Below are 18269 nucleotides of genomic sequence, written 5' to 3' on the forward strand. Positions count from 1 at the left end.
TTTAGTAACACAACATGTGCGCTGAAGAAGAAGATTTCACAAACATTCTCTGGAGCATCTTATCCATGCGAGCCCACAGGGTAGGAAGCATCACACACCTTATAACAGAGATTTTTTTACTACATCATACTATAATAAACCAGTTTCACAGTAAGAAGACACAGTATAACCATATATTTACTTCAAAATAAACTAAATACAAGTAAAGTTAGATGTGTGATGTAATGATAAAACAATGAGGGGAAAAATAAAAAGGCAGTGGTGGGAATGTGTGATGTTTGAGCCATCGGGTCATGAGTGACTGATCTCAACTCCCATCAGATTCAGAATGGAAAACTCATTTTTCCCAGGATTCCCTCCGGAGGTCGACAAAGGGAGAATTATGACAGCTGGCAGCAGCTGAACCGCAGCCCCTGCAGTCCGTACATGGATGGCAATCGAAATGCCAACTCAAGATCCCTCGCACAGTTCGAGTCCACGATGAGTCTGAATGACAAGAAAGTGAAGGTTGGCCAGATTATTCATGTTACAATTCAATTTAATTTAAATTCAATTCAATTCAATTTGTATTTATATTGCGCCAAATCACAACAACAGTCTCACAACGCTTTTCATAAAAGAGCAGGCCTCTGTGATGTTATTTACAGAAACATAATGAATTATTACAGTTACATTTACAGTTACATTACCGTTACATAATGACTGATACAGTTACAGCTAATATGTCTTCTTCTTCTTACAGGATCATACTGTAAATGGTAATGCATTCTGTGAAGAAAAAATAATATTACAAAAATGGGTGGGAATTACACTGCTGCCAGTATATTACTGTTAATTCAAATAAAACAGTAAGAAACTACATGTCTATTTACAGTAAAATACCTTAACATTTAAAAACATGCTTACTGTAAATTATCATTAGTTTACTGGTGAAGCTGCTGCCAGTATATTACTGTTAATTCAAATAAAACAGTAAGAAACTACATGTCTATTTACAGTAAAATACCTTAACATTTAAAAACATGCTTACTGTAAATTATCATTAGTTTACTGGTGAAGCTGCTGCCAGTATATTACTGTGAATTTAAGGTGAAAAGTTTTTACTGTGTAATAATATAACAATATCATAATATCTCATCACATGTTTTTTTTTGTCTTTTGCAGGACATGGGTCCTGAGTTTATTAGAATGTTGGACGAGCCGGTGGTTGTCTTGGAGCTGCCTGGATCCATCGTGGTGAGTTCTTGCAAACAGCAATGAAATGATGAGAGTTTGGAGACATTGACAGTGGTTAAAGGAACAAACCGTAGCGTAGCCCACATCTCAGGATAATGATGCTAATATCGCCTTCTTGAAACCTCTGAACTTTGTTAGCAACTATTTCCACTATCGATTTGTGTATTATGGGGAAAAGCATTACTCTGCAACCCTGCATAGATCATGTCTCACCATGAACACATTAAGATTTTTTTGTTTTGATTTCATTATGTCTTTAAAAATATATACATTTTTTCCTCTCGCATAGTCAAAAAAAGGGAAATCTCCAACCACTCAGAGGGAGCTGAGTGTGGTGATGCCAAACGGTCAGAGCATCCTGGTCAAGTGTGAGGTGAAATCCAGAGGAGGGGACGTCTTTGACATGATCGTGGCTCACTCCAACCTGGTGGAACATTTCTACTTTGGCCTTGCTTATAATGACGGTAAAGAGGTTTGAAAAAAATAAAATAACATAAAAAACTGAGTAAGACTTTCTGAAGATTTCTGATTTTGTCTGATTGGAGCATGTTGAAGTCTTTTATTCAGGTGTTGTGATTTGTTGATGTAAGTGCTCATGCTGGTGGGAAACACACCAAAAGCCTGTTGTATGGGCCTTTGTGGTGTGTAGGTCAGAGATCTTCAACAGGGGGTCCAGGACCGCCAAGGGGTCATCCGAGTCATTGCATGTGTTTTATATAATTGTTAATATTTGAAAGATTTTTCAAAAGTTAAAATGTATTAACATCAATCTAACATATTATTAGCAAATATACAACCCCATTGATGTACTGGCAGATAGGTAAGGTAGTCACTAAGATATCCATCTACAAATCATCTAATCCAGTCCATCCTAAGGATCACTGTGCCACATGTAAGTTTAACATGATTTTATAAATTATGCTGACAATTATTATTTTAAAACCTTAGGATTCAATGCACTAAAAAGGTATGTATAAAGGCGTTAGGCTGCCCTAAACATTATTGTAGGCCCAGTTTAATATGCAACTTCATTTTTTACAATATTAGTAATAGGAGGTCATGCATCTCTCTTTAGTTAAGGCGTCCTTGGTTTTTAAAAAAACAAACCTTGAAGAACCCTGGTGTAGGTAGATTAGAAGCCATACTGTATTTATGTCAACTCAAAATGTGTCTTTATTCTTTTCTTTGGTCAGATAATGAGTTTTTCTTTGTGGACAATGATACCAAGATTTCCAAAGTTGCTCCAGATAGCTGGAAGAAAGTGCCTACAACCACCTTTGTCCTTTTCTTGAGAGTCAAATTCTTTGTCAATGACATATCTCTTCTTTTGTAAGTATTTCTCTTTCTCGTGGTTTTACAAAACACGTGTGACAAAAGGTGCCTCAGGAAGTCGGATCCTTTAAAAGTGTGCGGTCTTCTCTTTTAGGAACAAGCAGACCCGCCACCAGTATTACCTCCAGCTCAGGAGAGACCTTTTGGAGGACAGGCTGTCCTGCCATGAGGAGACGGCGCTGTACCTGGGAGCTCTGGCCCTGCAGGCCGAGTATGGAGACTGCATGCCTGAGGTTGTGCACCACAAATATGAATTCAAAGGAGCCCTTAAACATAACTTGTTATAATAATTCTGTCAAAATCAGCATCTATGGCCAATTTAAAGGTGCAGTGATGCTCCGCAAAGATTGTTGATATTTGAACTTAAATACAACCCCCGCTTCAGAAGCTCTGCACCCCAAATTCATGGACATATGACTACTGGCCGGATGTCACATTCCCATGCTGCCCGCTTCAATAGTATATTAACTGAAAAAACAATGATCATAATTAAGTTTCTAGTGCATAGGCTTCCCTTAATAAATGGTTTTAATCTGTTGTGTTTAGGTGTACGGTAGGAACTACTACCGCCCTGACCAGTATGTCTCCAAGAGCGTGATGGAGAAACGTGCCTTGCCTCACATTCAGGGGGAGCTGCTACAACTTCACACCAAAAACGCTCAGATGCTCACAGACGAATCAGAGCTTGAGTTCCTCAAGGTAGAAAAATAGCCAAATTTGATAATGAAAATTCCAATTGAGCGGTACTGCCATTAATATCATAGGAAGCACAGTTACCACTCTATATTTGTCACTTCAGGTGTGTCAGCAGTTGCCTGAATATGGCGTGTTGTTTCACCGTGTGATGCGGGAGAAAAAGCCTTTAGAAGGAGAGATCATCCTCGGGGTTTGTGCCAAAGGTGCCATTGTCTACGAGGTTAAAGATGGCTGCCGATCCACCAGTCAGACTTTCTACTGGAGGGAGACAACAACAATCTCCTCTAATGTGAGCCCAATGAGGATGAGTTAATGTATCTTACCATTTGAAATTTCAATAAAAATGTGGTTAGTAGGGATATTTGTTTGCCCTAAAAATCTTTCCTTCATGTTCCTGCAGAGGTGCAAATTTGTGTTAGAAAGCCGGGGCAGCAAGAAGAAGTATACCTTCATCACAGAGAGCTCGAAGATAGCCAAATATCTGTGCAACCTCTGTTCAGCCCAACACAAGTTTAACAATGAGATGAATTCTCGCCAGCTCAGCCACAACCTGGTCTCAGGTCAGTTACTGCACCTCTTTTAGAAGCAGGCTAAAAACCCTGCGTTTTACTACAGTCTATGAATAACTTTGTTGTTGTTCTATGTTATGCTTTGGTTGGTGTGTGTTTGCGTGCGTGTGTTCTATATGTTTTTTTATATATATTTTACTCTGCACTAAGTTTTTATGTCACTTTTTTACAACGCACATTGTGTTACATTGATTTGTATGAAATGATCTGTACAAATAATGTTTTATTGATTACAATTGCCAAAGAGAGATTTTTGATTTGTAGAATTGTTATGTATTGTTGCCTTTTTCTCGGGAACATTAAAATGATAAAACTGAAACCCAGTCTTGTGGACTGTTACCACTCCTCCATATTTTTTTGCATTTACTTCCAGAGGAGAACAGTGTGCATTATGCGGCAGTGTGTCGCGCTCAGAGCAGCCGGCTTAAGTCCTCCTGTTCAGAAACGCCACAGGATGACAGCGGTCAGAACACGCCTCAGGATGAGGCCCTGAATAAGCTGTGTGATGACGTCACAGCCAGGATCGAGGCCCGCATTAAACAGCAGCGCCTCAATGAGCAGAGGTACTTAGTCATCCAGCAGCTCATATTGCTCTAATTTCAGTTCTTCTTCTGCTTTTTCCAAACCAAGCAGCAGAAAAAGAACTTCCTGTTCTCAGAGGACACAATTGTGTGATCACTCTATTACTATTATTACATTGGTTTTGTGTGTTTCTTCTGCAGTACCTGCTCCATCAGTCAGCGCAGCAGTCCTGGTATGCGTTCCCCAGCCAGCTCCCAGAGGAGCGGATCTGAAGCACCCTCTGGCTCCCCAGCAGCCAGAGGTATGTTGACCCTCCTGTTGTCCTGTTTACAAAAACTTTCTATATCAGAACTATGACAAAAGAACTTTGAAAAAAGTGACAAATGTTGAAAAAAAAAATCAACAAAAACATTATTTTTTTATTGCTGAAAAAGTGACAAAAAAACATCAAAAACATTGGAAAAAGCAACGAAAAAATTGGTAATTATTTTTTTTTACTTTAAATTAATAAAAAAAGTGACAAAAAATATGAATACAATAGACAAAAACATCGAGAAAAGTGTAGAAAGGAACAACAAAATGTTGAAATTTCAACCCAGAAAAAGTAAAAGTGGCAGGTCGACGGTGAAGACAACACAAGAGTTAAGTAGACCCCCTGATTTTCTACCAGAAAGTAGCAACAACATTAACACATTATCTGCAACTCCTTCCATTGCCTAAAGAGCTGAGGATTGAGGGGAACTGGACTTTGGTTTAAAACTTAGAGAAGAGTTCCGGTAATACTTTACTTGAAGGGATTTCCATAAGACTGACATGAAACTGTCATAGCTATGTCCTGACACCTGTCCTGAACATGAAGGAATCTTAATGAATGTAAGTGACTGAATGGCATTAAGTGTCATTTGGTGTATTATGGCACTTTTATTGCAAGGTTGACATTGTTTGAGACAAAAATCCCTGTGTTATGACAAGTTGACATTAACCAAGACATCATTATGTTATTACTATATCCTACTACTATATCATAGCAGGCCCAGTTATGTAACTTACAGAAACTCTCAATGTGTCGACATTACATTATCATAAGCGGTTAGTTTTTATGTTTGCTGTCATGAGACCATTATAATTGTTTCATGAATATTTTCCTTGATCGCAAGTAAATTGAAACCATATGGACTTGTCATTAAAGATTTCATGAAGTTTAATTACACAGTCAAATGCTTTCAAACAGGAATGGTGTCATGGATATTTTCCTTGACCTATTCTATGTAGTCTATAGAGGCAATTATGCTAACCATTGATAATCGTGAATTATTCTAATTCTCCAGTATATGCGAGCTATATTAATGTTATAACGCCAGATTGAACAGATACCTTTACATGTGACGAACAGATAGCTTTACATGTCGCTCAAGTAACCGCTAACTGCTTCTAACTGTATTTAGCCAGTTAGCTCAGGTAGCCTTTTAAATGTCCTGTTAGCTAACTCAACCCCAGGGGTGCATGGAGCCAAACCCAGCAAGAAAACCACCTCGGTACTCCCTGTCGTCAAACTGGCCTTTGTCGCTCTGTCTCATTCCCTCCAATGTTAAAACCAAACACTTATGACACACAGTTTAATGTGATGTTAACACATAAAGCTTATTAGTTTTTCTAAGTTTGATAATTGGGCTCATTACGACGTATGTCTACAGACTATGTTGTCTTGCTTAATGACTAGTAGTTAACACAGACATCTTAAACAATTTCAATTTTGTATTAAAAGTGTCAAACAGAACGACACTTAATAACAGCAGTCATAAACATTCATAAAGAATCCTTCATGTTCATGACAGGTGTCATGTCTGTCTTATGAACACAGCTGCAGATGAAGTTTTAACGAGTTGCCAACTGCTGAACTTTTTGTAGCCATCACATTTCCTCACATATGTGATTTAGTTTCATGAATAATTCAATGCTTGCCGTAGTTGATTAGATGAGGCACTTTGAAAATGTCACTGCTATACCACATGAATGATGGATGATTGATGAATGCATCACTTTAGGATGAAGTTACATTTTTAAACGTTGATCTGTTATTTTTTGTGTCCCCCAGAAACCCCAAGAAAACTAAGGTCATCGTCAAAGAGAGAAGTCGTATGTGTTACGTTAAAGAAAGACCCAAAGCTTGGCCTGGGTAAGCAAATCACACTTTATTACACAGCATATACATAGAGACACCAAGAGGAATTGTTACTATTTTGACATAACAGTATATACAGGCACTAGTCTACCACTAAGTCATGCTTAGGATGGGTTATAACAACCGTTTTTACTAATTTTAAACGTTACTGTATTGGTTTAAATTTGAGTGCATGTTGTTTTCATAGGGTCACCACATTACTCACAGCGAAAATACATGAACAAAGCTCATAGGGATAAATCTTTTAGATCACGTAATCACTCCGACAGTGCATATGTAAAGCAATGAATGATTCAGAATCTATTCTTGACACGTCTGTGGTTTGTGTTCACACAGGTGTAATGATAGTCGGAGAGGACGCCATAGGCCATTATGACTTGGGCATCTTTATTGCTTCCATTGTGCCTGGTGGACCTGCTGATAAGGACGGACGCATCCGACCAGGTAAAGAATCATTTGGACATTGTTACTATACCCTTAGCAACACTGTGTACAAGGCATTACTGAATTCTCATTTTGCTTTCTCATTTAGAAATCAAACCTTTACCAACACAGCAACTAATAAGTGCTTCTAATCATTTCGCAAGTGGCAGCGGCCTTTATGTTTAGCCTACGCTGAACCCTTGTGTTGTCTTCCCTTTGACCATGAAAAACATTTTCCCCCTTATCTTAATGTTTTTCTTGCTTTTTACAAAGTTTTACTATGAAGTTTTTGTATTTTTTTTTTTTTTTTTAAGATTTTGCCGCTTTTTCCAACATTTTTCATCCGTATTTTGACTTCCTTTATTTTAGATATTAAAAAAAACTTTGAAAAGTCAAATTTGACTCGAAGACAACATGAGGGTTAAATACGGTTAATCTCATTTTGGTGCAGACTCTTCTAGAGCCAAAGCTAACAATGACTTTCATTGTCGATTATTTTCTCAATTAATCGATTTGGTTGGTCTATAAAATGTCAGAAAATGGTGAAACATGTCAATCATTTTTTTTCCACAGCCCAAGATGACATCCTCAATTGTCTTATTTTGTCCAAAACTCAAAGAGATTCAGTTTACTGTCATAGAGGTGTAAAGAAACTAAAACATGTTCACCTTTAAGAAACTGCAATCAGAGAATCTTCCCTTTTTTGTCATTAAAAATCATCTATGCAGACTTCTCATTTATGTCCAACTATTTCTTTTTCTTTTAAATCCATCCAAACGTTTTAAAGAAAACGGATACAGAGAATGTAAAATGCAAAGGAGGACAGACAGAGTATATGTTTGGGGGACCAGAGTGAATTCATCACAGGCCTTCCCCTTTAGGGTCACACGTGGGTTTAGAGGTAGAGGGGAGGTTTTCAAACTCCACTATGACCGGACACTATGTCACTGTTTCACTGTGACCTTTGCCCGCAGGTGGTCGACTGATCTCTCTGAACCACATCAGCCTGGAAGGCGTCACCTTTAGCGAGGCAGTAGAGGTCATGCAGAGCTGCCCTGAGGAGGTGCAGCTCATTGTCTCGCAGCCAAAAGGTGATCTGTGTGTGTGTGTGTGTGTGTGTGTGTGTGTGTGTGTGATAACACTGTGGCTGTCAACCTTGCCCTTCCTTATATTTGGCCTATGCTACTGATGTTTTAAATGACATGTAAAACATGAGATTTCCGTTCTCTTCTTTGTGCTGCTAACTGCCTTTTCTGTGTTATTTGTTTGCATGGGTGCATTGGGTTGCTCTTTATTGTTATATGCAGTATTATGTTGAACATTTTTGTGTGGTTTTATTCAATTTAATTCAATTCAATTTTATTTTATTTATAGTATCAATTCATAACAAGAGTTATCTCAAGACACTTTACAGATAGAGTAGGTCTAGACCACACTCCAGAATTTACAAGGACCATACAGTTCTAGTAGTTTCCTCCAGAACAAGCAACAGTGCGACCGTATATATTATATCATCATCTCACTCAATTGTCTTTGTGCAAATGTCAGTTCATGTTGACTCATTTGTAAAATGATATTTATATATCAGAATTTATAAATGCAGTGTATATACACCATTTATAAATTCAGATTCTGATAAATATAAATACTTATTCATGCAAAGAGTTAGAGAGAAGATTTTTTTCCACTCTTGTGCTTGTATGTTAAATATGAAGCTACTGGCCAGCAGCCCTTAGCTTAACTTAGCTTAGCATGAAGACTGGAATAAGTGGAAACAGTTAACCTCGCTCTGTCCAAATGTAACAACTACACCAGCACCTTGAAATTTTAGTAAGTTTAACTTTTTTTTTTTTTATCCGCACAAAAACTTGGGTGTAACTACCACCGTATCTTTTGTTCAGTCTTTGTGCTAAGCTAAGCTAACTGGCTCTAGCTTCTTAAGGGGCCAGTATACTCCACCAGACCAAATTGTTCCCCTTATGTTTCTGAGTTATGGCATCAAATGGCTGTAAAAATGTTTTTTTTTTGCAGAACATTACGATGTCACAGGGAAGTTGACCTTTTGGTTAAAAAATTCCATCACTTCATCATTTTATCCAGTTAGACATTTGTGTGAAATGTAGTCAGAATTAGCATAAGGCATAAAAAAGTCCTACTGTGAGTCAACTTTTTCAATATGTTCTACCTCAGTATTTTGAGGTAAAGCATTAACTAGCTTTGTTTTTTATCCACAGTGGGCCTCAGTCCCAGCAGCGTGTTGGGAAATTATGAGTCCCAGACCACACTGACGACGGACGGCCGATCAGGAGACGACAGCTCCGATGAGATTGTTTCGGTCATGATGACGCCAAAGAACAGCAACAGGCTTCACGTCCCCCCCCGAGAAGTACGAGTCCTCGGTTCACAGGTAGGATCGTGGTGATGGTTTAGTTGTTTTTTCGGCAGTATCTTAATATATAATAATTTAAAGGCTCCTTAAGTAAACTATAACATTTAAGACCCCACATAGACAGCCAGAATTAATGTTAGCAATAAAAACAGCATACTGTACTTCCTATAGAAGTCCTTTTCTTTATCTAGTGATGGTGATTTTTTACTTGTGACTGTTAATATCTGTGTGAATGCATTGATCAATGGGTAGGTTTGTATGCCGTCAGGCGTGCAGAGAGACAGGACTGAAGTGAGCGTTGTTTCTGTCTGTGTTGGTTTCAGAACAGCTGCTCTCTGTCTCCCCCTCTAAACTGTGTGAAGCCAAGGGAGATTACTGTGGAGCTCAGAAAGATATCAGGAAGTCTGGGAATGAGCATCTCTGTGAGTTCATGAAATGTTTTGTAGAAGATGTAGTCATGAACGATACTTGGGCCGAAATGTTGCATTACATCTACGTTGAATTACATTTAAAAATTACAGTTTTTGACAATGTGTGAAATGTTGCCAAACGGAACACAGAAACAAATGTCATTACGAGTAGAGTCCCATGACCCTTTCAATGCGGTTTCTAGGGATGTACCCAACTCAGAATTTTGTCACTTGAATCAGATTTGGCTGTTTTTTTTTTATCTCTGCTGTTCTAGAAGGAACTACTCAGCAAAAAAGGAGGTCATGGTCAACGTCATTTATCATTTTCACAAATTATACAAAATTGTCCAAAGGACCATTGCATCAACTGTGCAGCAGATACAGCAAATAAAAAGAAATGTTGAGTTTAAGTTATAAAAGGGCACTGAGAATAAAAAGTATTACTTATTAAAGTACACACGATAAATTAGGGTAGATGCAAAAAGCAATGAAAATAAGATGGAAAAAGGTATAAAAAAAATCAATCATACAAACACGAAGTCAAGACTTTGTCAGGCTTGTTGTCAGACACCAAACAAGATGAGGACCACAAAAGCGTCACGTTCAATGGTTTATTAAAGGGTTGGGGGGTATGGGAGTGCCAGAGGTGCCGGGAAATCCAAAAATCAGCACATGTGTAGATCCCCAGTAGAGAGCAGGAGCTGGATGGTCCGAGAAGTCCGGAGCAGGAGAACACAGAAGCAATTAAGCGGATCCGGGATCAGTAGAGTCAAAAAGGATTTTCCCAAAACAGGCAGGTGACCGGTACTGGTAGAAGACGATCTGACAAGTGAGGACTGAAAAACAAGGCATTATATACAGGACTTGATGAGTGGTGAATGCAGTGCAGCTGGTAGGTAATGAGGGTGAGGCAGAGCAGAGCAGAAACAAGTGAAAGTCATCAAACGCCAATCAGCGTGTTACCAGGCAGAGAGAGGGCTCACGACACTTGTACATTCCAACAGGATGGTCTACGCCCTGATCTCTTCATACTGTCCACATAAGATAGAAATGGTTGCCATAGGAGACAGAACTTATCAGCTGAGCCTTTGATAGTGTACTTTTTTTTTTCTAGTTGGAGAATTTGGAAAAGATCTCTGATCCAGTGAATATGGGATGGTGGAGATACTTGCTTTACCAAGATTAGGCGTCTGGCTACTAAAGAAGTGAAAAATATTTGACTAATTTTCCTTATTTTGTACAGACTACCAATTAACGTTTTTGTGAACTGTTAATCTTTTGGAAGGAATATAGGCAAGGTGTTTAGAGTGACAGCAACGGTCACGTAATGGTAATAGTAAACAAGCTAAGTTAGCCCTCCGAGCTAATGCGTACTATCAAGGCTAACGGCCGATCTGAAATGTGCAACAACATTTTTTGACAAAACTAGATATACAACTAAAGCAAGAGACTATATCGTATTAAGTTGCTGTGAGCCAGTGTTGTAGTCGAGTCACCAACTGTTGAGTCCGGGTCAAGTCCCCGGTGTTCAAGTCCAAGTCCAAGTCACCAAAGAGGAGTCGAGTCACCATGACCTGAGTTTGAGCCTGAGTTGGGTCCAGAGTCCAGAATAGGGAATAAGAAGAAGAAAATTGCGACTTGAGTCGGACTTGAGTTTAAGTCCAGGACTAAGTGCTCCATCATTGCCCATTACACATAAAGTAGTCACTGCTGCAAGCTGTGATCGCTCACTCTGCAGCTACTTTTATGGACCAAAGTGTGCATCCAAAAATATTTGGTTTTGGTGTTTACAACGCAAGAATAAGTAGTAAGCAGTAATTTGAAGAAGTATTCAGATCTTTTACTCTAGTAAAACTACTAATACCACAATGTAAAAAAAACTCTAGTTACAAGTAAAAGTATGTAGTATCATCAGGAAAACTTAATGTATTAAAAGTTAAAGCAAGCAAAGCAGAAAAATCCCCAATCCAAACGGTTCTGTAATTAATTGGCTAATCACTTCAACTGGACTCATAGGTCCATACATTGTTGGGTAGTTTAATTATGTTTTGTGTGCAAACTTTCTTCATTTGTAAAGAAACTATTTACCAGAGTTGTCACATGAATGTAGTAGAGTAAAAAGTACAATTTTGCTGTTTGAAATGAAGTAGAAGTAGAAAGTGGAATCAAAGGAAAAGACTCATGTAAAGTAGCTCCAATTTGTACTTAAGTACAATGCGTGAGTAAATGTACTGAGTTATATTCCACCACTGGTAGAAAGAAAAATTAATTAAAAGCATTAAAAGGAATGAACAGTTAGGGTAATTAGTACAGCAGCTCATCTCCAGCAGTAGGTCACAAAGTCTGCTCTGCACAATCTGATCTGACAAGATTAGCGAGGGTGACAGAGGTCAGCCCGTGTTACGTCACACTGCTCATCACTACTTTGAACGGAGCTGCTACAAATACTGAAAGCATTTCTTTGCATACATCAGAATATCAGATATATTTTGAATAGGGCTGAAGGATTTGGCGGAAATAATCTAATTGGGATTTTTCTGCCAAATATTAAAATTACAATTTGATTAGCATCGTAAGCATAATAACAAGAGACATCATCGAACTGCTCAATATTCCATGCAAGGATAAGAACATATACTGTATATCTTGAACATGTACTGTAAGATATGAATTGTCTAAGATATGAATCTGTCTTCATCATACCTAGAGATAGGCATGAGGACCTTTCCATAAAATCATCTTGAAATAAAACCATGCCAATCTCTAGGTATGGTGAAGGGTATGGTGAAGGGAACTTTATCAGGATGCATAGTATCCTGATCCATGAAACAAATGGCTTTTAAAAATAAAAATCTGCCTGTCTCTATGGGAATTTAACATAGGAGTGTGTATACTTATGCCCCCTGTATTTTAAGGAAGAACAATTATGTATTTATTTACAATACATTATTCATTCACAAAGAAAATTGGTGTCCTTAAAGGTTGGATTTATTAAATAAGGTATTAAAATCCAAAAGATGATTTTATTATTCCTCTTTTTAGTCAATTTAAGCATGGGTGTGTAAACGTATGCAAGCCACTGTATCTTATGAAATTACAGTAAATATAATAATAACAAGGCTGAATAAAAAATGTTAAGCCAAATGTCAGTTCAAACTAAATTTTCACATTTGATTGTTTGCCTTCTTCACGGTTGGGCGCTCACATTCTTTCAAATCCTGATTTTGATTTGAAAAGGATTAATTGTTAAGCCCTAGTACTAGTTTAGAATGAAACTTGTTGTCACTGATTGTCATCAGGGTGGTATCAACACCAACCTTCCGAATGGAGGAATCTACATCAGAAGCCTTGTCCCGGGAGGGCCAGCTGAGAGAGACGGACGTTTACATGCAGGTATTACAGCTAAATATCACATCCAACAGGGTTTAGGTCTTAGGTCTTTTCAAACTGGTTTTAGAAATGGTACGTTTGATCTGTTTACAGTCATTCAAGGCTTCCCCAATGAGGCCACCTATTGATTTTTCACAGAGCCGAGTCTTTTAGCACTTTCTAAATCTGATTGTGAGACAGCCCTAAGCATCCTGAGGTCATCGGAGGGTTAGAGTCCATCCATCTAAAATGAAGAAGGCTTTATGTGTTGCTCATATATAAAGGCTCAGTAATTCTTCATACAGTACAAATAATGAGTAGCATATAACACAATACATTAAGGAAAAAAACACAATGTAGGGTAGAATATTAGTACGTCCTTATTTTTTTTAACTAAACAAAATATTAGCACAAAGCAAATCAGTTCTTTTTTGGGGGGAGGGGGCATTTTTGGCCTTTAATTTTGCCCACACAGCACATAATTGAATGTCACACTTTAAATTTTTAATTTTGAGCATCTTCCCCGGAGCCATAACAGCTCCCTAAATGGACAAACTGTTGTCAACACCCATTAAGATTGGGACATTCCGCTGTGTAGACGTTGGCATTAAGCTGATGCTTTCAAGAGAGAAAGAGGGATATCACAAGCCAGAAATGGAAAATAAACAACAAAAAAACTAACCTTAACTTTCTGCACAAATATAACACTAACTGAAAGAATTAGATTATGAAAATATAACTGATTAATATATAATGAATCAGTTTGTTTTAGGGATAAGATTACTGGACGATTATCGATTATCTCGGGCAGTTTGCAGACTATCTGTATCAGTTGATAAAGTTAATGAATTAAAAAGTGTGCTACTTTGGCTCTCCAACAGCCTGTCACATTCACTGAGTGTGACTTAATGTCCCGCCCACAACACTGTCTGACTGTCTGTTACTGGGCATTATGTTGAAAGTTTCTACTGTATTAAAAAAGTAAAGTTTTTTGTTGGCGTTTGTAACACTCCAAAAATCTTAATTTTGACTTTTTCATTTTCACTTTCAGTTTCATTAAGTACTAGTAATCTGTAATCCTTTAAAAACCAATATCGGTCGATCCCTACTTTGTGTATCCGTCTCAACCCTTCTCTATTACAGGTTACAGACTGCTGGAGGTGGATGGGATCAGCGTCCAGGGCTTCACCTACCAGCAGGCCGTGGAGTGTCTGAGGAAAACTGGGGAGGTAAAAAATGACATGTGACTGATGTTGTATTATGACAAGACCATTAGAGACCAATGATTTAAGTGTTTTTTTGTTTGCAAACCTAAAACTGTGATCTCTGGTTTGTATTCCTTCTGATCATATTCTTGTTGTTCCCTCTCCTCTTTTCTAGGAGGTAACCCTGGTTGTGGACAAAGAGTTGAGGAAACTCCCCAGGGTCTCTCTGGTTGCAGACAACATCAGCAGTGAATCCAGTCAGAGCATCTGTCCAGCTACCAGCCGGCTGAGGATCAACAGCTGCTCGGCCATTACTACTGCGTCGAACAGCATCTCTGACCGGCCCAGGGACTACAGCTTTGTCACTGACGGTAGGAAACCTCAGTGTCTAGGGCTGGGACCAGATGCTTTTGTCCAAACATGGGTGCAGAATAGATTTGTATTGTGATTGTCATTCATGGTGATTCTAACCCTCCTGTTGTCCTTGGGTCAAATTTGACCCATTTTGAAAAAGTTTCTGTATCAGAAATTTGGGTTTCTTTCAACCAAATTGTCAGAAACAATGACATGGATGGTTCCCTACAATGATCATAACAAGTAAAATAAAACAATCAGTTCACCACTTTCATTACATTTGGTTTAATTCAATTTTATAGCATTGAAAAAAAATGATAAAAGAACGTTAAAAAAGTGAAAAAAATGTCTGAAAAAAAACACAAAAACTTCAAAAAGCAGCGAAAAATATGATAAAAACATTGGCCAAAGTGACACAAAACTTGGAAAAAGTGACAAAACGTTAGGAAAGCGACAAATAGTGACCAGATATTTAAAAAAATTTCCCAGAAAAACTAAAGTTGCATGATCGATGTTAAGTCAACACATGGGCTAGAAGTATAGCGTTTCCATCGTATTGAATATTGCGATTTCTTTCTTTTTAAAACAAAATGTACTAATACTCTTTAAGATACAATATATCATGAGACATTTCTAAAAACTTTAAAAATAAGGCACATCACATGTCGGTCAGTCAGTCTAACACTTATTTAATTTGTAAAGAAGAACATAACATGTGTTTTATGCATTTATTGCATTTTCTGCTTTTGGTCTGTTTTGCTGGAAACTGATGTGAGTCGCCTTAGGTTTTTAATTTTATGGAATTGGTAAAAGAATAATAAAAAACATACAGTGGTGTGAAAAAGTGTTTGCCCCCTTCCTCATTTCCTGTTCCTTTGCATGTTTGTGTCCACAACTTAGTGTTTTCGGAACATCAAACCATTTAACAATAGTCAAGGACAACACAAGTAAACACAAAATGCAATTTGTAATGAAGGTGTTTATTATTAAAGGTGAAAAAAAATCCAAACCATCATGGCCCTGTGTGAAAAGGTGATTGCCCCCTAAACCTAATAACTGGTTGGGCCACCCTTAGCAGCAACAACTGCAACCAAGCGTTTGCGATAACTGCAATGAGGCTTTTACAGCATCCTGAGGAATTTTGGCCCACTCATCTTTGCAGAATTGTCCTAATATTCATTACATTAAGGGTTTTCGAGCATGAACACCCTTTTAAGGTCACCACTACATCTCAATAGATCAGGTCAGGACTTTGGCTAGGCCACTCCAAATTCTTCATTTTGTTTTTCTTCAGCCATTCGGTGGTGGACTTCTGTTGTGTTTAGGATCATTGTCCTGCTGCGAACCCAAGTTTGTTTCGCTTGGTACATAAACAGATGGTCGGACATTCTCCTTCAGGATCTCTTGGTAACAGCAGATTCATATTTCCTTTTTCACGGCAAGTCTTCCAGGTCCTGAAGCAGCAAACAGCCCCAGACCATCACACTACTACCCTATTTTACTGTTGGTATAATGTTCTTTTTAATAATGCATTGTTCCTTCTATGCCAGATACTTGGACAACACCTTCCAAAGAGTTCCACTTTTGTCTCATCGGTCCACAGAAGTATCCCCAAAAGTCTTGGGGATCACATGATGTGTTTGGAGAAATTGAGACGAGCTTTGATGTTCTTTTTGCTCAGCAGTGGTTTTCCCCTTGGAACTCTGCCATGCAGGCCATTTTTGCCCAGTCTTTTCCTGATGGTGGAGGCATGAACGCTGACCTTAACTGAGGCAAGTGAGGCCTGCAGTTCTTTGGACGTTGTTGTGGGGTCTTTGTGACCTCTTGGATGAGTCGTCGCTGCACTCTTGGGGTAATTTGGCGGGGCCGGCCACTCCGGGGAAGGTTCACCATTGTTCCATGTCTTCGCTATTGTGGATAATGGCTCTCACTGTGGTTCGCTGGATTCCCAAAGCTTTGGAAATGGCTTTTAACCCTTTCCAGACTGATGATCTCAATTACTTTCTTTCTCTAATGTTTCCTGAATTTCTTGGGTCTCGGCATGATGTTTAGCTTTTAAGGATCTTCTGGTGGACCTTACTGTGTCAAGCGCTCCTATTTAAGTGTGCCTTGATTGTGAACAGGTGTGGCAATAATCAGGCCCGGGTGGGGCTGAGAAATTGAACTCAGGTGTGGACAACCCAGTTATAGTATGTTTTAAACAAGGGGGGCAATCACTTTTTCACACAGGGCCATGATGGTTTGGTTTTTTTTTCACCTTTAAAATAAACACCTTCATTTCAAATTGCATTTTGTGTTTACTTTGTGTTGTCCTTGACTATTGTTTAAATTGGTTTGATTTCCAAACACTTAAGTGGACAACATGCAAAGGAACAGGAAATGAGGAAGGGGGCAAACACTTTTTCACACCACAGTAGATTCTGAGGAAAAGAATCGTTTGATACAAAAATCATGATACATACATGAATCCATGTTTTCATCCACCTCTATTACTTTAGGTTTAGGCCAATGGACCTTTAATTTAAGTGAACAAAATACATACTGTATAAGAAACATACAGTTTCTTATACATACTATATAAGAATCAAAATCAGAATCAGCTTTATTGGCCCGGTTTGCGTAAACAAACAAGGAATTTGACCTTGGTTTATGTTCACTCACTTAACGTACAGTACAAAGAATAAAAACAGGACAGTAAAAAATATAAAAATACTTTTAAGAATACAGTATAACCATAGAATTGACAAATTTACAAGAAATATACAATTATAGAGAGGGATGGATCAGGCAGTATCAGTATAGTCAGAGATTTAACCCTCCTGTTGTCTTCGGTTCAAATTTCCAAAAAGTTTCTTTAATTCACTACTTTCATTGAATATGTCAGTGAAATGAATTTGTCAATTGTATAGTATTTGGAGAAAAATCAATTGGTAAAATAACTTTAAAAAAGTAACAAATTTAAAAAAAAAGAGAAAAATGTCAATAAAGTGACAAAAATGTAAAAAGAAGGTGACAAATGTAAAAAAAAAAAAGCTTTGAAAATGTGGGGGGAAAAACATGAAAATTTCAAAAGGCTCAGAAAAAGTCGACAAATGTTGGAAAAGTGACAAAAACATTGGTGGAAAGCCACAAAAGGGTTGAAAAAGATGGAAAAAAAACCTTTGTATAGGTAATATATTAGTAACAATGTTTGTAGTTGTAAAATTGAAATATACATGAAGTAGATGAGCAGAACAGTGAACGCCAAGGATATCTTTCTGGGAACCCATATTGAATACAAATGGATCAGTGTGCAGTTCCCTCACAGAGACAGAACGTTATGTCACAAAAATCTACCAAGGAAGAACCTGCGTGTGGGAGCCTGTGAGCTCTAAGCTGCGTTGTGCATTAATAGCCAGGTTAGTCTGGTGACTTCAAAGTGAACCTTCACACACTTTCTTCTCTTGGTTCTGATCTTCCTTACTGACCTTCTTCTTTTTATTCCCCCTGGCCTCCTTTATCCTTCGGCCTATATCTGTCGGTTCACATCTCTCCTCTTTCATGTTTTAACTAGAGCTGTCAATAAATATTATACAAATATTT

General features: G+C 38.1%; 1 protein-coding gene across 4 annotated transcripts in view; it reads left to right on the forward strand.

The window, feature by feature from the left end:
• Nucleotides 1-18269, forward strand: part of frmpd2 (FERM and PDZ domain containing 2) — a 38486-nt gene that overhangs the window by 8651 nt on the left and 11566 nt on the right. For all 4 annotated transcript variants that reach the window (XM_032502841.1, XM_032502843.1, XM_032502844.1 and 1 more), the window contains 19 exons: nt 1-80; nt 351-507; nt 1165-1236; nt 1526-1700; nt 2430-2565; nt 2663-2801; nt 3115-3267; nt 3368-3553; nt 3665-3824; nt 4207-4396; nt 4556-4656; nt 6451-6531; nt 6874-6981; nt 7935-8051; nt 9195-9367; nt 9673-9771; nt 13059-13152; nt 14272-14357; nt 14509-14704. In XM_032502841.1, coding sequence (XP_032358732.1) covers nt 1-80; nt 351-507; nt 1165-1236; nt 1526-1700; nt 2430-2565; nt 2663-2801; nt 3115-3267; nt 3368-3553; nt 3665-3824; nt 4207-4396; nt 4556-4656; nt 6451-6531; nt 6874-6981; nt 7935-8051; nt 9195-9367; nt 9673-9771; nt 13059-13152; nt 14272-14357; nt 14509-14704 — 2503 coding nt within the window. The remainder of the gene's footprint in view (nt 81-350; nt 508-1164; nt 1237-1525; nt 1701-2429; nt 2566-2662; nt 2802-3114; nt 3268-3367; nt 3554-3664; nt 3825-4206; nt 4397-4555; nt 4657-6450; nt 6532-6873; nt 6982-7934; nt 8052-9194; nt 9368-9672; nt 9772-13058; nt 13153-14271; nt 14358-14508; nt 14705-18269) is intronic.

This window comes from Etheostoma spectabile, chromosome 21, assembly GCF_008692095.1.
Source record: "Etheostoma spectabile isolate EspeVRDwgs_2016 chromosome 21, UIUC_Espe_1.0, whole genome shotgun sequence".
Lineage (NCBI taxonomy): Eukaryota > Metazoa > Chordata > Actinopteri > Perciformes > Percidae > Etheostoma > Etheostoma spectabile.